This window comes from Cherax quadricarinatus, chromosome 52 (genome assembly GCF_038502225.1).
Source record: "Cherax quadricarinatus isolate ZL_2023a chromosome 52, ASM3850222v1, whole genome shotgun sequence".
In the NCBI taxonomy this organism is placed as follows: domain Eukaryota; kingdom Metazoa; phylum Arthropoda; class Malacostraca; order Decapoda; family Parastacidae; genus Cherax; species Cherax quadricarinatus.
In genome coordinates, this window is record NC_091343.1 from 24296204 (window position 1) to 24315798 (window position 19595).

Genomic DNA, 19595 nt, shown 5'->3' on the forward strand with positions numbered 1-19595 from the left:
GTGGATGTTGTGCAAATGATAAGAAAGAGATGATTGTGGATGTTATGAATGAGAAGAAACTGGATGTCCTGGCTTTAAGTAAAACAAAGCTGAAGGGGTTGGGAGAGTTTCAATGGAGAGGAATAAATGGGATTAGGTCAGGGGTTTCAAATAGAGTTAGAGCTAAAGAAGGAGTAGCAATAATGTTGAAGGATAAGCTATGGCAGGAAAAGAGGGACTACAAATGCATAAATTCAAGGATTATGTGGAGTAAAATAAAGATTGGATGTGAAAAGTGGGTTATAGTAAGCGTGTATGCACCTGGAGAAGAGAGAAGTGTAGAGGAGAGAGAGAGATTCTGGGAAATGTTGAGTGAATGCATGGGGAGTTTTGAATCAAGTGTGAGAGTAATGGTGGTTGGGGATTTCAATGCTAAAGTGGGTAAAAATGTTATGGAGGGAGTAGTAGGTAAATTTGGGGTGCCAGGGGTAAATGTAAATGGGGAGCCTTTAATTGAGCTATGTGTAGAAAAAAATTTGGTAGTAAGTAATACATATTTTATGAAAAAGAGGATAAATAAATATACAAGGTATGATGTAGCACATAATGAAAGTAGTTTGTTAGATTATGTATTGGTGGATAAAAGGTTGATGGGCAGGCTCCAGGATGTACATGTTTATAGAGGGGCAACTGATATATCAGATCATTATTTAGTTGTAGCTACAGTTAGAGTAAGAGGTAGATGGGAAAAGAGGAAGGTGGCAACAACAAGTAAGAGGGAGGTGAAAGTGTATAAACTAAGGGAGGAGGAAGTTCGGGCGAGATATAAGCGACTATTGGCAGAAAGGTGGGCTAGTGCAAAAATGAGTAGTGGGGGGGTTGAAGAGGGTTGGAATAGTTTTAAAAATGCAGTATTAGAATGTGGGGCAGAAGTTTGTGGTTATAGGAGGGTGGGGGCAGGAGGAAAGAGGAGTGATTGGTGGAATGATGAAGTAAAGGGTGTGATAAAAGAGAAAAAGGTAGCTTACGAGAGGTTTTTACAAAGCAGAAGTGTTATAAGAAGAGCAGAGTATATGGAGAGTAAAAGAAAGGTGAAGAGAGTGGTGAGAGTGAAAAAGGAGAGCAGATGAAAGAGTGGGAGAGGCACTGTCAAGAAATTTTAATGAAAATAAGAAAAAATTTTGGAGTGAGTTAAACAAGTTAAGAAAGCCTAGGGAAAGTATGGATTTGTCCGTTAAAAACAGAGTAGGGGAGTTAGTAGATGGGGAGAGGGAGGTATTAGGTAGATGGCGAGAATATTTTGAGGAACTTTTAAATGTTGAGGAAGAAAGGGAGGCGGTAATTTCATGCACTGGCCAGGGAGGTATACCATCTTTTAGGAGTGAAGAAGAGCAGAATGTAAGTGTGGTGGAGGTACGTGAGGCATTACGTAGAATGAAAGGGGGTAAAGCAGCTGGAACTGATGGGATCATGACAGAAATGTTAAAAGCAGGGGGGGATATAGTGTTGGAGTGGTTGGTACTTTTGTTTAATAAATGTATGAAAGAGGGGAAGGTACCTAGGGATTGGCAGAGAGCATGTATAGTCCCTTTATATAAAGGGAAAGGGGACAAAAGAGATTGTAAAAATTATAGAGGAATAAGTTTACTGAGTATACCAGGAAAAGTATACGGTAGGGTTATAATTGAAAGAATTAGAGGTAAGACAGAATGTAGAATTGCGGATGAGCAAGGAGGCTTCAGAGTGGGTAGGGGATGTGTAGATCAAGTGTTTACATTGAAGCATATATGTGAACAGTATTTAGATAAAGGTAGGGAAGTTTTTATTGCATTTATGGATTTAGAAAAGGCATATGATAGAGTGGATAGAGGAGCAATGTGGCAGATGTTGCAAGTTTATGGAATAGGTGGTAAGTTACTAAATGCTGTAAAGAGCTTTTATGAGGATAGTGAGGCTCAGGTTAGGGTGTGTAGAAGAGAGGGAGAATACTTCCCGGTAAAAGTAGGTCTTAGACAGGGATGTGTAATGTCACCATGGTTGTTTAATATATTTATAGATGGGGTTGTAAAAGAAGTAAATGCTAGGGTGTTCGGGAGAGGGGTAGGATTAAATTATGGGGAATCAAATTCAAAATGGGAATTGACACAGTTACTTTTTGCTGATGATACTGTGCTTATGGGAGATTCTAAAGAAAAATTGCAAAGGTTAGTGGATGAGTTTGAGAATGTGTGTAAAGGTAGAAAGTTGAAAGTGAACATAGAAAAGAGTAAGGTGATGAGGGTATCAAATGATTTAGATAAAGAAAAATTGGATATCAAATTGGGGAGGAGGAGTATGGAAGAAGTGAATGTTTTCAGATACTTGGGAGTTGACGTGTCAGCGGATGGATTTATGAAGGATGAGGTTAATCATAGAATTGATGAGGGAAAAAAGGTGAGTGGTGCATTGAGGTATATGTGGAGTCAAAAAACGTTATCTATGGAGGCAAAGAAGGGAATGTATGAAAGTATAGTAGTACCAACACTCTTATATGGATGTGAAGCTTGGGTGGTAAATGCAGCAGCGAGGAGATGGTTGGAGGCAGTGGAGATGTCCTGTCTAAGGGCAATGTGTGGTGTAAATATTATGCAGAAAATTCGGAGTGTGGAAATTAGGAGAAGGTGTGGAGTTAATAAAAGCATTAGTCAGAGGGCAGAAGAGGGGTTGTTGAGGTGGTTTGGTCATTTAGAGAGAATGGATCAAAGTAGAATGACATGGAAAGCATATAAATCTATAGGGGAAGGAAAGAGGGGTAGGGGTCGTCCTCGAAAGGGTTGGAAAGAGGGGGTAAAGGAGGTTTTGTGGGCGAGGGGCTTGGACTTCCAGAAAGCGTGCATGAGCGTGTTAGATAGGAGTGAATGGAGACGAATGATACTTGGGACCTGATGATCTGTTGGAGTGTAAGCAGGGTAATATTTAGTGAAGGGATTCAGGGAAACCGGTTATTTTCATATAGTCGGACTTGAGTCCTGGAAATGGGAAGTACAATGCCTGCACTTTAAAGGAGGGGTTTGGGATATTGGCAGTTTGGAGGGGTATGTTGTGTATCTTTATACGTATATGCTTCTAAACTGTTGTATTCTGGGCACCTCTGCAAAAGCAGTGATAATGTGTGAGTGTGGTGAAAGTGTTGAATGATGATGAAAGTATTTTCTTTTTGGGGATTTTCTTTCTTTTTTGGGTCACCCTGCCTCGGTGGGAGACGACTGACTTGTTAAAAAAAAAAAAAAAAAAAAAAAAAAATTCATTTTTTATAAGAAAAAGTAGAGGAACATGAATATATGTACCACTTTTAAATTTATCTTAAGCTTGTAATCTGCATTGGATTAAAAATACATTACTATTGTTTTGCATCACCTTGAGCTGTGGAAGCATTTATTTCATTCCCATAAAAAAATACAAACCAGCTGACACTGTCAAGATCTGACAAGGCCTTGATCTTTTTTTTTTCTTTAGATAAACAGGATTTAATAAGCTAGAACCTAAAATCTAAATTTTACTTAAATAGTAGCAATAATATCACCAATAATAGTACAGGTCGGCCATCACTAATCCGGCAATCAGTCATCCAGTTCCATAAGCAATCCGGCACTAATTTCGGTTAACATAATTTCAAATTTCCTCATTGTGCTGACTCAAATCATTATACTGACTCAGAAATTGGGCAGATGGTTGTAAATCCACAGCAGCAAGCTAGTGGAGGAGAAAGCAGTGATGAAAATGAGGAAGATGTAGCAGAAAGTCTCTATTAATAGGTTAACAAAGTGTATTCTAACCTAACCACTCTATAATCCGGCACACTACAGGTCCCAATGATGCCAGATTAGTGATGGCCAACCTGTATCAATAATATTAATAATAACAATAACAGATTAATGCACTGGCTATTTCCCACCAGATTCAGCAGAAAGATGTGAATAACAGTCATACATTAAATAAAAGGGGTTCAGTTTCGTAGGCATATAACATTCCTACAAAGTCTCTGAGGTGGTGAAAGGCACATTTAAGTTTAAGCTCAAACAATCAATCATATTCCCACAACTCCATAAAATGTAAGTTTCCAGTATGCTCTAAGAAAGTGGAATTCCTGCCTCCTCCTCTTAAGGTTTATTCTGATGCTAATAATGCTTTTAACTGAACCAAGTTCCACTGGAATTCTATCCTGCATATTTTCTTTTTCATAATCCAACAGTAAAATAATAATAATATAATCAGCCTAAGTGCTAAACCCAAAGGGTCTTCAACAGTAAAAGAATTCTCACTGTTCAGATGATATTTTATCCATCTTGGCTAATTGTAGCTGTGGTGGTTTCCTCATGTGCTCATCAGCATACCTCTTTACCTCATACCTAAGGCCCACTGCTGAGTATGCAGCACTGGTGAGGAACCTTCACATAGTATGATTAAGTGAAACTTTATAAAAAATAATAAAAAAACATGAAGACTCATGCCTTAATTGAGGAATACGAGCAACAAAATCTGACTAATAACAAAGCCCCATTTTGCAAGAGGAACAAAGATGAAATATGATCACAACAAAATAATATAGGAAACAGACAGAAGGATAGGTTCTTTACTAGGGAGTAACAAAGATAACAACTCAAACAGAACAAGATAGTTAAGTGGAATCCATACTGGGGTTGAAAAATAGATATGACAGCTAAGTCATAACAATGGATTAAAGTTAAGAGGTGTGACCAAATATTAAAGTTCACCCCTACCTGCAAACTTAAGTATTTACTGTACACTATTTGTACTAATATTCTTTCTATTCTTGGACATCATGAGAGAAATACGTTTTGTACAGTGTTTGCATATGTTATCCAGCAAATTGATAGTCAAGCATGTACCAGTGATACTGTATTTACCTCTGAGTTGCAATACTGCACATTACTACTGCAAGTAAAAATATTGTACAAATAAATTTAATACATGTATTTATATAAGAATTCTGAGGAGTGCATTAATTTTTGTGTGTGTTCACATTACACATGAAACTGAACTTTTATTTACTTTGTACTGCCAGTACGGCTATCCACTGTAAGCCTGTGTTCATCCTGCGAGTGGTGGTGCAAAAATAGGATAAAATTCACAGAGGGTCTTGGTCAAGAATCCACCGAGCATGATTACTAACATTATTAAGACATCTCGGTCATCTAATAGTGTGTTGTAATCTCTTCTAATAGCTAATCATTTACCTTATGCAGCTGTAAATAAAACTTATCGTTACCATTATAAAACTTATCGTTACCATTGTAAGCACTGGTCACCTACTAGATAATATAATTTTTTTAATGTAAGTTTATTCATCTAATCAGTGCAAAGTGTTCATACAGTCTCAAGATATCATATATTTTATTAATAACGAAGCAATTTGCCATTTCTTGTAGAGACTGGATATGTCTCTAAGTGGATAGATGTTAGAACATTCTCAAATATAATATTCTATTGCATATCCCCATCTTCATTCTCACATTTTACATTTCATGTGGCTAAACATCTCTTTACAAAATGAACTGATATAGATACTTATAGTCTGGCCTTAATCTAACAGTGGCATCTTCTATGGTAAGTTGCTGATTGTTTAACCCTCTCCACTGACACATTATACTGGAACATACACTTCATTACACTGTTCTAGTTCTTTAAACGTGTTTGCTAGTTTTTCTAATAATGGTTTTAAAACCTCTGTTTGAAAAAACAATTATATTCAACATTATTTTATTTGGTTATTGCTAGTTTAGCAAAGGCACTGATTTGGCCATACTCCCAGAGGCCTATGTGAAAGGGAATTCACAAAAAAATTAATCTCTGTCAATAACTTGTTCACACACAAGTCTGGCCTCAAAGAATTATGTCAGATTCAGACCTCAGGGCATTTAGAGCAAGTAATGAGTAAGAAAGAGAGAGAAACTGGCTGCAGTTTTAGATATGTAGGCTTAGTTATTGTTGTACTAATTGATAACTTGTATTACATTTGTATATAAACTAATGACATCCGTATGGCAAAACTCTTTTGTAAGTTTGCCTTCAGAGCTTTATCACACCCAATGACTATGAATAAAAATGAGTGTGACTGACAAAATGGTGGACACAGTTGCTAAAGTCACACAACTCAAAATTCTCCATACAATCACCACCACCTTTCCCTGATGGAGCATTCCCTTTCTATTTTTATAAGTGTAATTTTGCTGAAGCAATAAGCATTACAGTACATGCATGAAAATGAACTCGAGTTAATGTCAAAATACTATTAATGCCCCTCTATTACCTAGAAGCATGAGTAATCATGTTATAAATGGTATACAATATAATGCACCTGTGTCTTACTCTTAAAGCATAAGCAAGTAAAGTACTTTCCTTTGAATGAAGACGTTTCTTGAAACATTACCAAAAATCTACATAAATTATAAATTTGCATATAAATGGTCAAATTAAAAACACACTGAATCTTCAAAGATTTTGGATAGGCATCAGAGACAATACATCTAACTAAAGAATCAATAAAAATCAGTACATGAATTCTGAAGGAGAGTAACTTACAGTATTTATTAAATGTAGACACAAGTGAAGGTCATTTTCAATTGTCTATAATTTTGTTTCTCAAAATTAAATACAACCTGTTTCCTATTTAGCAAGCTGAATTCTATTCTTCCTGAGTGAGGCGAAAAGACTGGAGGAATTCTTGAGCTTCAGCTATCTGTGTATTGACACTGGTAAGAGCTGTCCCACCTGTTGCTTTGTATTGTTCCACACTGTGTTCGTAGTTCCATACAGATGAAACATCGTCTTCAAAGAGGGGACTGAAAATATTAAAAGGATATATTATTATATTATAGGTAGTAGGTTGGTAGACAGCAACCGCCCAGGGAGGTACTACCGTCCTGCCAAGTAAGTGTAAAATGAAAGCCTGTAATTGTTTTACATGATGGTAGGATTGCTGGTGTCCTTTTTTTTCTGTCTCATAAACATGCAAGATTTCAGGTAAGTCTTGCTACTTCTACTTACACTTAGGTCACACTACACATACATGTACAAGCATATATATACATACACCCCTCTGGGTTTTCTTCTATTTTCTCTAGTTCTTATTCTTGTTTATTTCCTCTTATCTCCATGGGGAAGTGGAACAGAATTCTTCCTCCGTAAGCCATGCGTGTTGTAAGAGGCGACTAAAATGCCGGGAGCAAGGGGCTAGTAACCTCCTCTCCTGAATATATTACTAAATGCAAAAGGAGAAACTTTTGTTTTTCCTTTTGGGCCACCCTGCCTCAGTGGGATACGGCCGGTGTGTTGAAAGAAAGAAATATTATATGACACCAAAGGGCTAGCAACCCTTTTTGGGTGACGCAGAAAGAAAAACTTTTGTTTTTCTTTTTGGGTCACCCTTCCTCGGTAGGATATGGCAATGCACTAATAACCAACACATAGGAGAAAGACACAGAGTACATAGAGCTTATAACCCATATGGTTTTAGCATCTGTGTGTGTCAAAACAGTGTAACAATAACATTAATATGAGAGGAAACCAGCTACCAAAATTTGAGGTTTGGAGATGGGCAATCCACTGCTTATAATGGAAAGTGGTTTGTCGATCCATGATGTCTGTACTCTTCTAGGAATGCAGCTAAGAAGCAAGCATTTGTAATGTTTTATTCTGTGGGCCAATAAGCCTTTAATGGGAGGGAGACCATGTAAAAAATGAATCAAAATAATTTTTTTTTAATATGACTGTCTTGTTTTGTATCTATTAACAATGCCTTATTATAATGCAAATTGATGAGTTTATGATGAAAATTTACAAGTAAACCCAACATGATGATGACTAAATGTAACTAATATAATGCAATGAAGCACAATACAATCAATACAAATCATAAGTTGTATATAAAACCCAGAGCTTATTTCCAATGAACAAGAATCATAATACAGCACACCTAATTTTGGTAAGCTGATCAAGGGTGAGTTGTGACAAAGCACACCCAAGCTCTTCTGACAGTTTCACCACTTCACCAGCCTTTCCATGTGCACTGCGGAAGGCCATCTAGAAAGCAACAAGAGAAATTATAAAGATTACAATGGGTTCACATAAAAAATTTGGCATAGTTTTTATATGTTCAACTTCATCAAAAGGAATGTATACAAGCATAAATTTAATGCTAGAAACAGATCAAGAATTATGCCAATACATCACGGAATGGTACCCTATATACACAAACATCTAATACACATCTGGGAGACTATATGAAACAGGGTCGACTTTCAAAGATCTGTTATTATGAAGCCAGGAAGAAGTGTATCTTGATGCCAGTGAAGGGTTTTTGGGCCAAGAAATTAAATCCACTCTCCCTTCGTCAGATCAAACCAAAATATTTTTCCCCTCCCGCCCCACTGCCCAAGAGCTCTATGACTATTGACCTTAGTACAGTACTTTCTCAAGAATATAATAATAATGATAATGTTTTGCACCTGTATGGAGCTTTGTTTTACTAAATTTATCTTACTCATTAATCTATTCATACAGCACATTAGCTTTAAGTTCAACAATATCATCTTTAATCACTATCATGCACAGAATCCAGAATAAAAATAAATGGGGTTCCATACTCATCCCTGTGAAACAGAAACCTCTCTATGGCTAAAGTTATGCTGGAAAGTTCTCTTTAAGCACAAAGAGCAAAAATAGAATAGAAAGAGCAAAATTTCTATTCTAAAAGTGATTTATCCAAATTGGAGGTTTTTGGTAAATGCCGACAACTTTTCCCTGGCAGAGATCACATCACTGTTCCCTGGATGGAAGTGTTCAATTCGTACAGTTCAGTCTTGTACCTCGAGCTTTGATTTTATGTATCCCCAGGGAAGGATACAGGTACTTACTAAGAATCACTGCATTAACAGATATAAACATCACTAGATATGTACTGGCGATACAAGCAATGAAGAACTTATGAGAAAAAAAGGGTTGTGGAACTGAAGCTTAAAAATAGCCAATTTTGTTTTAAAATGCCATAATTTAACCAAAATAATAAAAGACAATTATACCTTATACTGTAGTTGTTATTCCTGATTGATCTAGAAAAGTATTGAGAGGGCTGATGTGGCCTTGTACAATACCTGGGTACACACATGGCAGGCAATATAAGTACCACCATCACCTACCATAACCAGAACTTACCATCAACATTAGTAAAAATAAGTCACATTTCCTAACCAAACTGTACCAAATAAATAGGGACTCTCATCACTTGTGCTACAAATGTATACTAAAGATGAATGCATTTGAGAAAGTAAAAAAAAAAAAAAAAAAAAAAAAAAGTATTCACAGTTTTGGTACTCATGATGGTTTTTAGAAGCATTTCCCCAAAAAACACCAAGGGCTTGCTGTATTCAATATCGAAAACCAAAACCTAATTAAAACAATTAACTACATTTTTCAGACAAAAATAAAATTTCCTTTAACTCACCCCTTTCTTGACAAGGTAATATGCAACATCCGTAGCAAGCATCTCTTCAGACAAGGCGTTGCGACAAACATCTTCATTTACCTACAATAATTTTTTTAATTACTTCAAATGCAACTAAGTCATTCTAAATGTTTAATACAGTGTAGTTTCATTATACAAGAGTGATACAAGTGAAAGAATGATTACCCCACCACTAATATATGGATGTGAAATAATGATGTGGCCTGAGCTTGAACTGTGAGTTAGATCAGTAGCTTTTGACATGTTTTTAAGCACAGGTTTTTCTTAATATGCCAGATGTTTTTCATCGAGGTAAGGTAACCAAAAAGAAAAAGGAAGCATTTACCATTTTTTCAATAGCTGTCTTCCCAGAAGTGTGCAGACATCACAATTCCAATGACCTTCAAAACTAAGACATTCTCAGCACTATTTCACACTTCCAATACTCAAAGTTGGTTAAATAGCTTTTCCTGACTTCCTTCATAAATGGTACCCTGCTCACACTCCCACAGTACATCAAGTAATAGAAACCAATTGCCACCACTTACATAAGCCTGGTGAATGCTCAAGGCCTTAGTATTCAAAATCCATCTTTACTCCCCCCCTCCAACCCTCCCTGGGAAAAACCTTACAACTACATGTACTTCCTTTCACCCCCAATTTGTACACTCGCTTGGCTATCTTATGCTGCTCCATCCTCTCAAAATGCCCAAATTACCTCAACAGTCTCTCCTTAGCCCTTTGAATTATATCTCTGGTAACCCCACAATGTCTTCTAATTTCTATGCTCAGAATTCTCTACATAACATTCAAACCCCACATTGCTCTTATAAATGATATCTCCACTGTTTTTGATCTCCTTCTCACTATAAAGTTTAAAACATTCCACTTATCTTTTCTCCTCTTATCTATTCTGTGGTTCACAATCTCTTACAGACCCATCTGCAAGCATGTCCAATCCTAAATATCAAAATACATTAACTTGATCTATAATCCTTTCCTAAAAAATAAAATATTGGAATACAAACAACATTTGCATAATTATATTTCCCCATTTTCCTTGAGAAGGGAAGAAATATTTGGGCAACCCATTTTTATAATAAAGATCACATAAGATATTTCTGACCTTGAGTGTAGCTACTGTGCCAGCAGCAACTTGTAAGATTCCCATTATGGTGCAGGCTGTCTCAAACATCTTCACTTTATCTTCCTGCAGATCCTTATTATATGTTGATGGTAAACCCTTCAGAACCATCAAAAATCCACACAACTGAAAATATGATACAATTCATCAAATATACACACAGTTGGTTCTAAAAACAGTACAGTATAACTTTTAATTATAATTACATCTGGCCACTTAATACCATCTACAAAATAAACATCACAGATATACGAGTTATTAATATTTACGTGATAATGCACTTTTCTCTTTCGTTTTAATACACTGGCCATTTTCCACCAAGATCAAGTGACCCAAAGAAGGAAACCCATTCACCAGCACTCACTACCTAGGTGTCTTAGCAGAAGCATGCAAACATCACACTTCAAATGATACACCAAACCGCAACAAGCCCACTCATTCCTCAGAGTGCTGGAACTGTACTTTCCTCCAAAACATTAAGGTAAGAGCACTTTATCTCAAGATGAATGTAAGCATTAACTTTCTAATTTATAGATGATATAAGCAAACATTTAATGACAATTATATAGTGAAAAGACAAAGGTAATAAGTTCAAAAAGAACAGCCAATATAAATTTCTGATGAAATGGGCAAACAAGCTAAGCTACAAATAAAATTAAGCATTTTAAAGCCAGAAAATGAATAAAGCATGTATCACTTACATTTCCTGTCATAGTTCCAGCCTTTCCCCTTATCAATTCAAGGCTATCAGGATTCTTCTTCTGAGGCATAAGGGAACTGCCAGTTGCATATGCATCAGAAAGTTTTACAAAGCCAAACTCGCTTGTAGAGAACAAGATAAGATCTTCTGCCATACGACTGAGGTGTGAACTTACCAAACTGGCCCAAAACATATATTCCACTAAAAAAAAAAGTATAATGTTAAAAGCTTTTCTTTTCCTCATCAAATAGTCATGAAACAAGGATAATGCTATTGTCCAAAGAAAGAAAGCTATGGAAATTCCTCATTTATAGAATAATGAGAAAACAAAGTAATGAGAAGACAAGAGTGATTCTTGGAAAATAATGAGGAAAAAATGATAGAGCAATGTGATGGTTTAGGCATTTTACAAAAGAGGGGCCTATTATACTGAGCAGAGAATCTCACATGACAGAATTTCACCAAAGATATGTATAAAAGATTTATTCAGTGTGCTTACCAACAAAATCACGATCACTGACTGCATGAAGACTGTTTTTTGTGACACCGTCAAATCCAAGTTCTTGAGCCAGGTTTTCTCTATCAATATTGAAAGGGTTTCCAGCCAAGGCTCCAGAACCCAAAGGGCAAACGTTGATACGTGAATACAGGCTACGAAGGCGCTTTAAATCCGTCACTATGGGCCACACATGGCTGAGAGAGGCAATGTTTGCAATTAGCTCTAGTACTTATCATTATTTCAGACACTTCTTGCTACTTCTCTTTACACTTAGGTCACACTACACATACATTTACAAGCATATATATACACACCCCTCTGGGTTTTCTTCTATTTTCTTTCTAGTTCTTGTTCTTGTTTATTTCCTCTTATCTCCATGGGGAAGTGAAACAGAATTCTTCCTCCGTAGGCCATGCGTGTTGTGAGAGGTGACTAAAATGCCGGGAGCAAGGGGCTAGTAACCCCTTCTCCTGTATGAATTACTAAATTCGAAAAGAGAAACTTTCGTTTTTCTTTTTGAGCCACCCTGCCTTGATGGGGTACAGTTTGTTGAGAGAGAGAGAGAGAGAGAGAGAAAAAAAAACTTATCATTATACAGCCATCTGCACAAATTTGCAAAGGTAAAACACATGCCTAGAAGTCCCGAATCTAATATTAGGGAATACCAAACTAGGGCTGTATAATGAATTTTTTTTTCAGATACAAGTTCTTTTGTTTTTCAGAGATATTAACTCACTAATTAATGTTCTTATCTGGTTAATGTTGACATTCATAAGCTAGAATGTCCAGAATGAAGACTGATTTTGGTGTAGGTAAACTGATTAGCAAATCCTGAAAAAATCCAATGGTTAATTTCAAATACAGGGATCATGTACCAAGCCTGAAAACAATGTGTATACGTACTGTGAGAAAGCCTGTAGATTAATAAATTAGCAGGTTGCTCATCTGTAAATATGTTGGACAATAAATACTGCAAACAAGGAATCCTGCAAATTTGGGAAGAAGTAAATCAAGAACTTGCAAGTTTTACAATAAATGATGTACTAATAAAGCCTGCTTTATTACTGCATGTTATTGTATTTTGCATTAGGGTAAAGGAGAGGGAGAAAATACTTTATGAAGCCATAAGCTACCTTCACAATAAGTAGAAGCAAAGCAGTCCTACCGCAGATACCCGAAACTGCAGCGAGCCCTAAATTAAAGTCGTTTTTCATTTATATACACAATTATGACAAAGTTTAATTGATAAATTACGCACAGTAAGACATTACCATGTTGATGGTTGGAGATCGCTGATAGCGGACATGGTTTGGGGCCATTATTAAGCAAAATTAAGGTTTTTTCACAACACTGTGATAACATGGTAATGAATGCGGACAGCAAAAATGTTAGAGGCTAACTGGATGCAAGTAAAGCGAGCCAGTGTACATACAGAGGACAGAGAGACTAATCATGTACCGAGCGTGACAGGACAGGAAGGTTTAACCATGTTACTCAGAATGGCATACATTTTGAAACCTATGAATCATTTATTTCTGGTATTTTCCATTTAATATACTCGGGCTGTGGTAAATTGTCCCCTCAAGGAAGGTTCCTTGATGTTGGTGAGGGGCTCTTGATTTAGGAAACTGGATCTGTGCTCCAGTTCCCCGAGTTAAGCCTGAATGCCTTCCACATCCCCCCCAAGCGCTGTATAATCCTCCGGGTTTAGCGCTTCCCCTTGATTATAATAATAATAATAATGTGGTAAATTGTAGATAAACTGTGGAAACTGAATCTTCAGATATGGGGGTTCTACTGCACAGTGTTACTGTTGAGAAATACATACAAATGCATTTACATGCAAGTATTGACAAAACTTACAAAAATCAGAGGTTTCTGTAACTGAACAAAACCCATGCAAGGGCAAATGTTAACAGTACATCCTCTGTGCAAACATAGTTATGTTAATTTTTCAGCTTGTCAGCAAAATTACCTACCCGACATTTTTTTAATACACAGGCTGTCTCCCACTGAGATGGGGTGACCTAAACAGGTGGAAATACATTTACTGTCAGTCATTCAATCACTGTCCTACCAAAAGTGTACTGACATCACATTTCAGAGAGCCATCTGAACTGCATTATCCTCACCCCATTCTTCAGAGTGCAGGAACTATACTTCTGCCTCTAGGACTCGAGTCCATCTAATCAGTTTTCCCCGAATCTGAACATATACATTACCTTGCTCATACTCGTACAGCATGTCAGAATCATGAAAAACCACTTGCCTCTACTCTGATCTCATTCACTCACACAAGCCAGCATTATTGTTACCTTAGCAGCCAATGTGACCAGCGGATAGGCTGTGCTCGCTGGAGGTGTGTGTAACCCGGCATCAATATAGACTTCTCTCTATCAGCTCGTTCAACAAGAACCTGTCACAAATCATATGTGCTAATTATTTCTCTATTTCAGAATAATGATACTAAAAAAAAATTAGTAAACAATATTAACAGTTTAGAGTGAAAATGAAGATTATATTAACATATTATGGATTTTTTTTTACTAAGTAAAAAGGAAATAAATTGATTATATGCAAATAGATCATGTGCACATTGCTCAGTCATCAGGATAAGCATGAAAGTAAATGGATGAGTGACCCTATGGTACAGCCTTGTGCTTATCAAGAGGAACCTAAACATGTCATGGACTTCCTGTCCTGGCAGGGTATATAACCACACCCATATGTATTCTACTCATACATTATGTAAATTCATTTTAGACAGCATTGTACATTGTGTGATACTGTACATCATACATTCCAGAAAAAAAAAATCTTGACTCAAATCAATGTTGCTTACCTCAAGAAGTTTAGTAACATGAGGGGCTAGCTGTACTATGTGTTCAAGAAGCCATAACTTCATGTCCACAGCCACCTGGTCATTACGACTTCTTCCAGTGTGAACCTTGCCACCAACATCTCCAACAATTTCCTAGGGAAAAACAGCAGCTTAATAGCATATACTTTTTTCTTTTTTTTCAACAAACCGGCCGTATCCCACTGAGGCAGGGTGGCCCAAAAAGAAAGACAAAAGTTTCTCTTTTTAAATTTAGTAATTTATACAGAAGGGGCTACTAGCCTCTTGCTCCCAGCATTTTAGTTGCCTCTTACAACAAGCATGACTTACGGAGGAAGAATTCTGTTCCACTTCCCCATGGAGGATGTACGTATGTATATACTGTAATTGCTCCTCTAAATGCAGGCATCATCACTGACCATGTAACTGCCTGTTACCCCACCTTCCTGGTCACTAACAAAATTACAACTTGCAACTAATGTGATTCAGGCTTAATGAAGCATCAGTGAATAATTTTACCATACCAATCAGTTGTATGAACTGGCAAAGAGAATTTAACAATGATCAAGACTAATTCATGTGTTCGTGCATTCTTACAAGACACCAATAGCCTCTACAATAAATAATGTCTGTTCAAAAACAAAAAAGGTCACAACAAAGAGACTAAATAGCCTATGGTTAATCAAGAGCATCCTCATATCCAATGACAAAACCACAACTATTAAAAAATATGGTGGGCTTAATATCCAAAGAACTAGTGAAATGATACATATTACATCAATGATCACCAAACTAAGAAAGAAATCCAAACAATTATATGATGCCATACTAATAGCTTTATTGAAAAAGATGTAAAAATAAGACATGGGCAACTCTCAAATACTGGGCTCAAGTAAATCCACTAAGACCAAGTAAATTCTACTTAGAACTAAACTAAATGAACCTGTCATCCAAATCACTGAAACAGCTAAACTAAATGTAAATAACTTTTTGACTACAACCTGTCAGCAAGCTTCACTTAAAATGCAGATACCATAAACATGGGCTTTATTCACAAACCAGATACTGTACTGAGAAAAGCATACACTACCACCTGGCTCTGGCTGGGTGACCAGTATCTTTGGGAGGCTAAATCACCACCGCCAGATGTACACCAAACAAGATGTAAACTTTGCCAGATGGACAACTGTCACACCTTGCATCATTATGTACTTGAATGTGATAAAGTTAACGAATTCAGAGACAATTCACTCAGAATTTTTCAAGAAATGTCGATTTTATCCACAGTGGTATATTACAAACCATTCTGGAAAAATGCCCTGACTTTGCCCACTGTAAATAATGTATTGAGTGTGTGTGACCTAATTCATGTCTGCATAAACAACTCATTACGAGTTTGACCAGATATAAACATGTAAACAGTTCATTACCACTAACTTCTTCAGCTATCAAAACTTTGCGGCCCAGTCCCTGGACTCATCATGTACCTCTGTAATCTTGTGAGTGGTAGACAAAAGATTACCCCACTTTTCAGTAATACTGAAAAACTAGTTTTTTATAATAGTGGAACACAGGTTCATGGAGTGTGTCCCACCTCCTGTGATGCCATCTCCAAATTCAGCACCTCACATCTGGCTACAGTGTAAAAGGCCCAATTCCCATGCATCATATTAACACTGATCAAGTCTATGGAGCTGAACATTTCTCACAGCTGAGGGACTGACCACCTCAAAACTACTACTTCAAGGCTGAGTGACTGATCCCCTCGTATGTATCTCTCTATTGCTTCTGCTGTCTCCCAATATTTAGTTATCTCTGTTTAAGACTTAAGAAGCATGTAGAGGCAGCAAAATGTTTTGACAATAATTCACCTATTGTACTTTATCTAATCTTTCATATGGTGCTTTAAGAAGATTTTCTGAAACTCACAAGAGATCAATAGGGAATCAAGTCCCACATTTTATATCTTTATTTAAAGAAATAATAAATCACTTAACTAGGATTAAGAGTTGTATTTTTTGTTACTGTTTATTTCTGAAGAAACTTTCTGATCTTGTACATGATACATACTCCAATAAAACTGTAAAGTGTGAAAACATCTGAAGAAAGCAAGCAGGCCATTTAATAATGTCTGACAGAAAGAGTTGTCCATCTTGCCACCTTGCACTAACAATTAAACAGTGCAAATGTCCTGATTACTCTATTGTTTTACAACCTCTACTAGTATGTAATATCATAACTGTTCTCAATTTTGGAGCGAAAGCACCTGCTAAAACTTGTACATTTATTAAGTTTACATGAATCAAATACCTTCTAAACAGTCTCCAGTCTTCCTTATTTTTTATTTTTTTTTTTTCAACAAGTCGGCCGTCTCCCACCGAGTCAGGGTGACCCAAAAAAGAAAGAAAATCCCCAAAAAGAAAATACTTTCATCATCATTCAACACTTTCACCACACTCGCATATTATCACTGCTTTTGCAGAGGTGCTCAGAATACAACAGCTTAGAAGCATACACATATAAAGATACACAACATATCCGTCCAAACTGCCAATATCTTCCTTATTTATTAGCCATAAACGTGACACTCAAAATGTTGTCTACCTTCACAAATATCTTACATCTTCCACAAACCTTGCCATTATGAAACTATGAGGCTAAAGGAAAGCAAAGACTTGTATAATTATTCTTCACTGTCCTATGATATAAATTTATTAACGACCTTGCTTTAAACTTCCTTTTAAAGAAATGCAACTGTATATTTTATTTCTTATGCTTGCATACAAGTTTCTGCACTGCCCTGCCAGCTTTCTCACATCCAGGACCTTATACATGCTTCTCTATATTTGAAGAAGTTGGTGATACAGTATAGATGATAATGGAGGTCCTCAACCTACAAACTTCTCAAATTAATAACATCTGCACTTACAAACAAAACACTTGGATACTATTTAAAATTTTATAAACATGAGGTTTTGTAGATCTGACACATGACAATTCTTTATACTATTGTTTTATGAAACATTTTACAAGTTCAAAAACTGGAGCACAACTTGTTAGTTAGAAGAGGACCTTCTGTATTACGGAGAACGTTGAATACCTTGAGTCTCCGTTCATTGGCTGTGTGAATGTCTTCATCACCTGGTTGAATCACAAAGCTTTGGCTGGCCCATTCACTTTTCACAACTTCTAGACCATCAGTAATTTTTTGACTCTCCTCATCAGTTAACAGGTTAGCCTTCTGAAGTGATTTGGCATATGCAATGCTGCCCTGGAAAAAAGAGGCAAGTTAAAGTCACAACTTTCATATGGCCTGAAACAAATTTCTAAATTTCAAACTACAGAACTGTGATACAATATGCTCCATTATGCATAGGCATATAAATATTTTTACTCAATATGCTACAGTGGAACATCATTACCTTGCAATGTTTCAGTGTACAATGTTCTGTACAACAATTACACCTTGGATCCAACTAATGACTCATGAAAGCTGATCCTAGTTACAATAATTGTAATTTTTTTTTTCTAAACAAGTTGGCCGTCTCCCACCGACGCAGGGTGACCCCAAAAAAAAGAAAATCCCCTAAAAGAAAATACTTTCATCATCATTCAACACTTTCACCTCACTCATACATAATCACTGTTTTTGCAGAGGCACTCAGATACAACAGTTTAGCAGCATATATGGTATACGTATAACATATCCCTCCAAACTGCCAATATCCCAAACCTCTCCTTTCAAGTGCAGGCATTGTACTTCCCATTTCCAGGACTCAAGTCCGGCTAGATAAAAATAACCAGTTTCCCTGAATCCCTTCACTAAATATTACCTCTGCTCACACTCCAACAGCTCGTTAGAAATAATTGTAAATATTAACACAAATTATTTTCACTAGTTTCCCACAGCTATTTTTTCATTGTAGAAAATTCATATTTTGCAAATGTTCACTTTGTGTATATGTGGAGAATTTATATTTGTTTGGTAAACAGAGTAATGGTAAGAACTGTAGATTTTAATAATTAAAATTTTGTTGATGCTAAATTATATTTTTAATTTTTTCCTGTTATTTTTCACCACATGCAGTGATATTTGGTGCATGTGTATGTCATTCATATTTGTTGGAGTTATGTTTGTTTGGTAAGATTGGTCATTATTTTTATTTATTATTTTATTATCACACTGGCCTATTCCCACCAAGGCAGGGTGGCCCGAAAAAGAAAAACTTTCACCATCATTCACTCCATCACTGTCTTGCCAGAAGGGTGCTTTACACTACAGTTTTTAAACTGCAACATTAACACCCCTCCTTCAGAGTGCAGGTACTGTACTTCCCATCTCCAGGACTCAAGTCCGGCCTGCCGGTTTCCCTGAACCCCTTCATAAATGTTACTTTGCTCACACTCCAACAGCACGTCAAGTATTAAAAACCATTTGTCTCCATTCACTCCTATCAAACATGCTCACGCATGCCTGCTGGAAGTCCAAGCCCCTCGCACACAAAACCTCCTTTACCCCCTCCCTCCAACCTTTCCTAGGCCGACCCCTACCCCGCCTTCCTTCCACTACAGACTGATACACTCTTGAAGTCACTCTGTTTCGCTCCATTATTATAATAAAAAAAGAAGCACTAAACCTACAAAGGTCATACAGAACAGCAGGGCAAGAAAGGGTGCAGGAGTATTGGGTACCAAGAGGGAGAGGGATTATTATTACATCATTGAGTGCAGCAGGGCAGTGGAAAGTGCAGGGGTAGAGGGTAACAACAGATTGAGGTAGAAAGGGCTGTGAGGAGTACTAGAGGCATCATCATCAGAGTTTGTGCAGTAAATCAATTGCTGTCAAAAAGTCAATGAGAGAGTCTGAGTTAAAGGAGGGTCCATCAGCAAGAAGGGAAGGTACAGTAAGGGCAGTAAAACGGCAATGATGTT

General features: G+C 36.8%; 1 protein-coding gene across 2 annotated transcripts in view; it reads right to left on the reverse strand.

Moving 5' to 3' along the window:
- Positions 1–3359: 3359 nt before the first annotated feature.
- Argl (Argininosuccinate lyase) overlaps positions 3360–19595 on the reverse strand; it is a 28137-nt gene continuing 11901 nt past the window's right edge. For both annotated transcript variants that reach the window (XM_070096189.1, XM_070096190.1), the window contains exons 3-11: positions 17764–17934; positions 14667–14798; positions 14140–14240; positions 11825–12018; positions 11327–11526; positions 10608–10751; positions 9482–9562; positions 7955–8061; positions 3360–6821 (exon numbers count right to left, since the gene is read on the reverse strand). In XM_070096189.1, coding sequence (XP_069952290.1) covers positions 6665–6821; positions 7955–8061; positions 9482–9562; positions 10608–10751; positions 11327–11526; positions 11825–12018; positions 14140–14240; positions 14667–14798; positions 17764–17934 — 1287 coding nt within the window. In that variant the 3' untranslated portion in view covers positions 3360–6664. The remainder of the gene's footprint in view (positions 6822–7954; positions 8062–9481; positions 9563–10607; positions 10752–11326; positions 11527–11824; positions 12019–14139; positions 14241–14666; positions 14799–17763; positions 17935–19595) is intronic.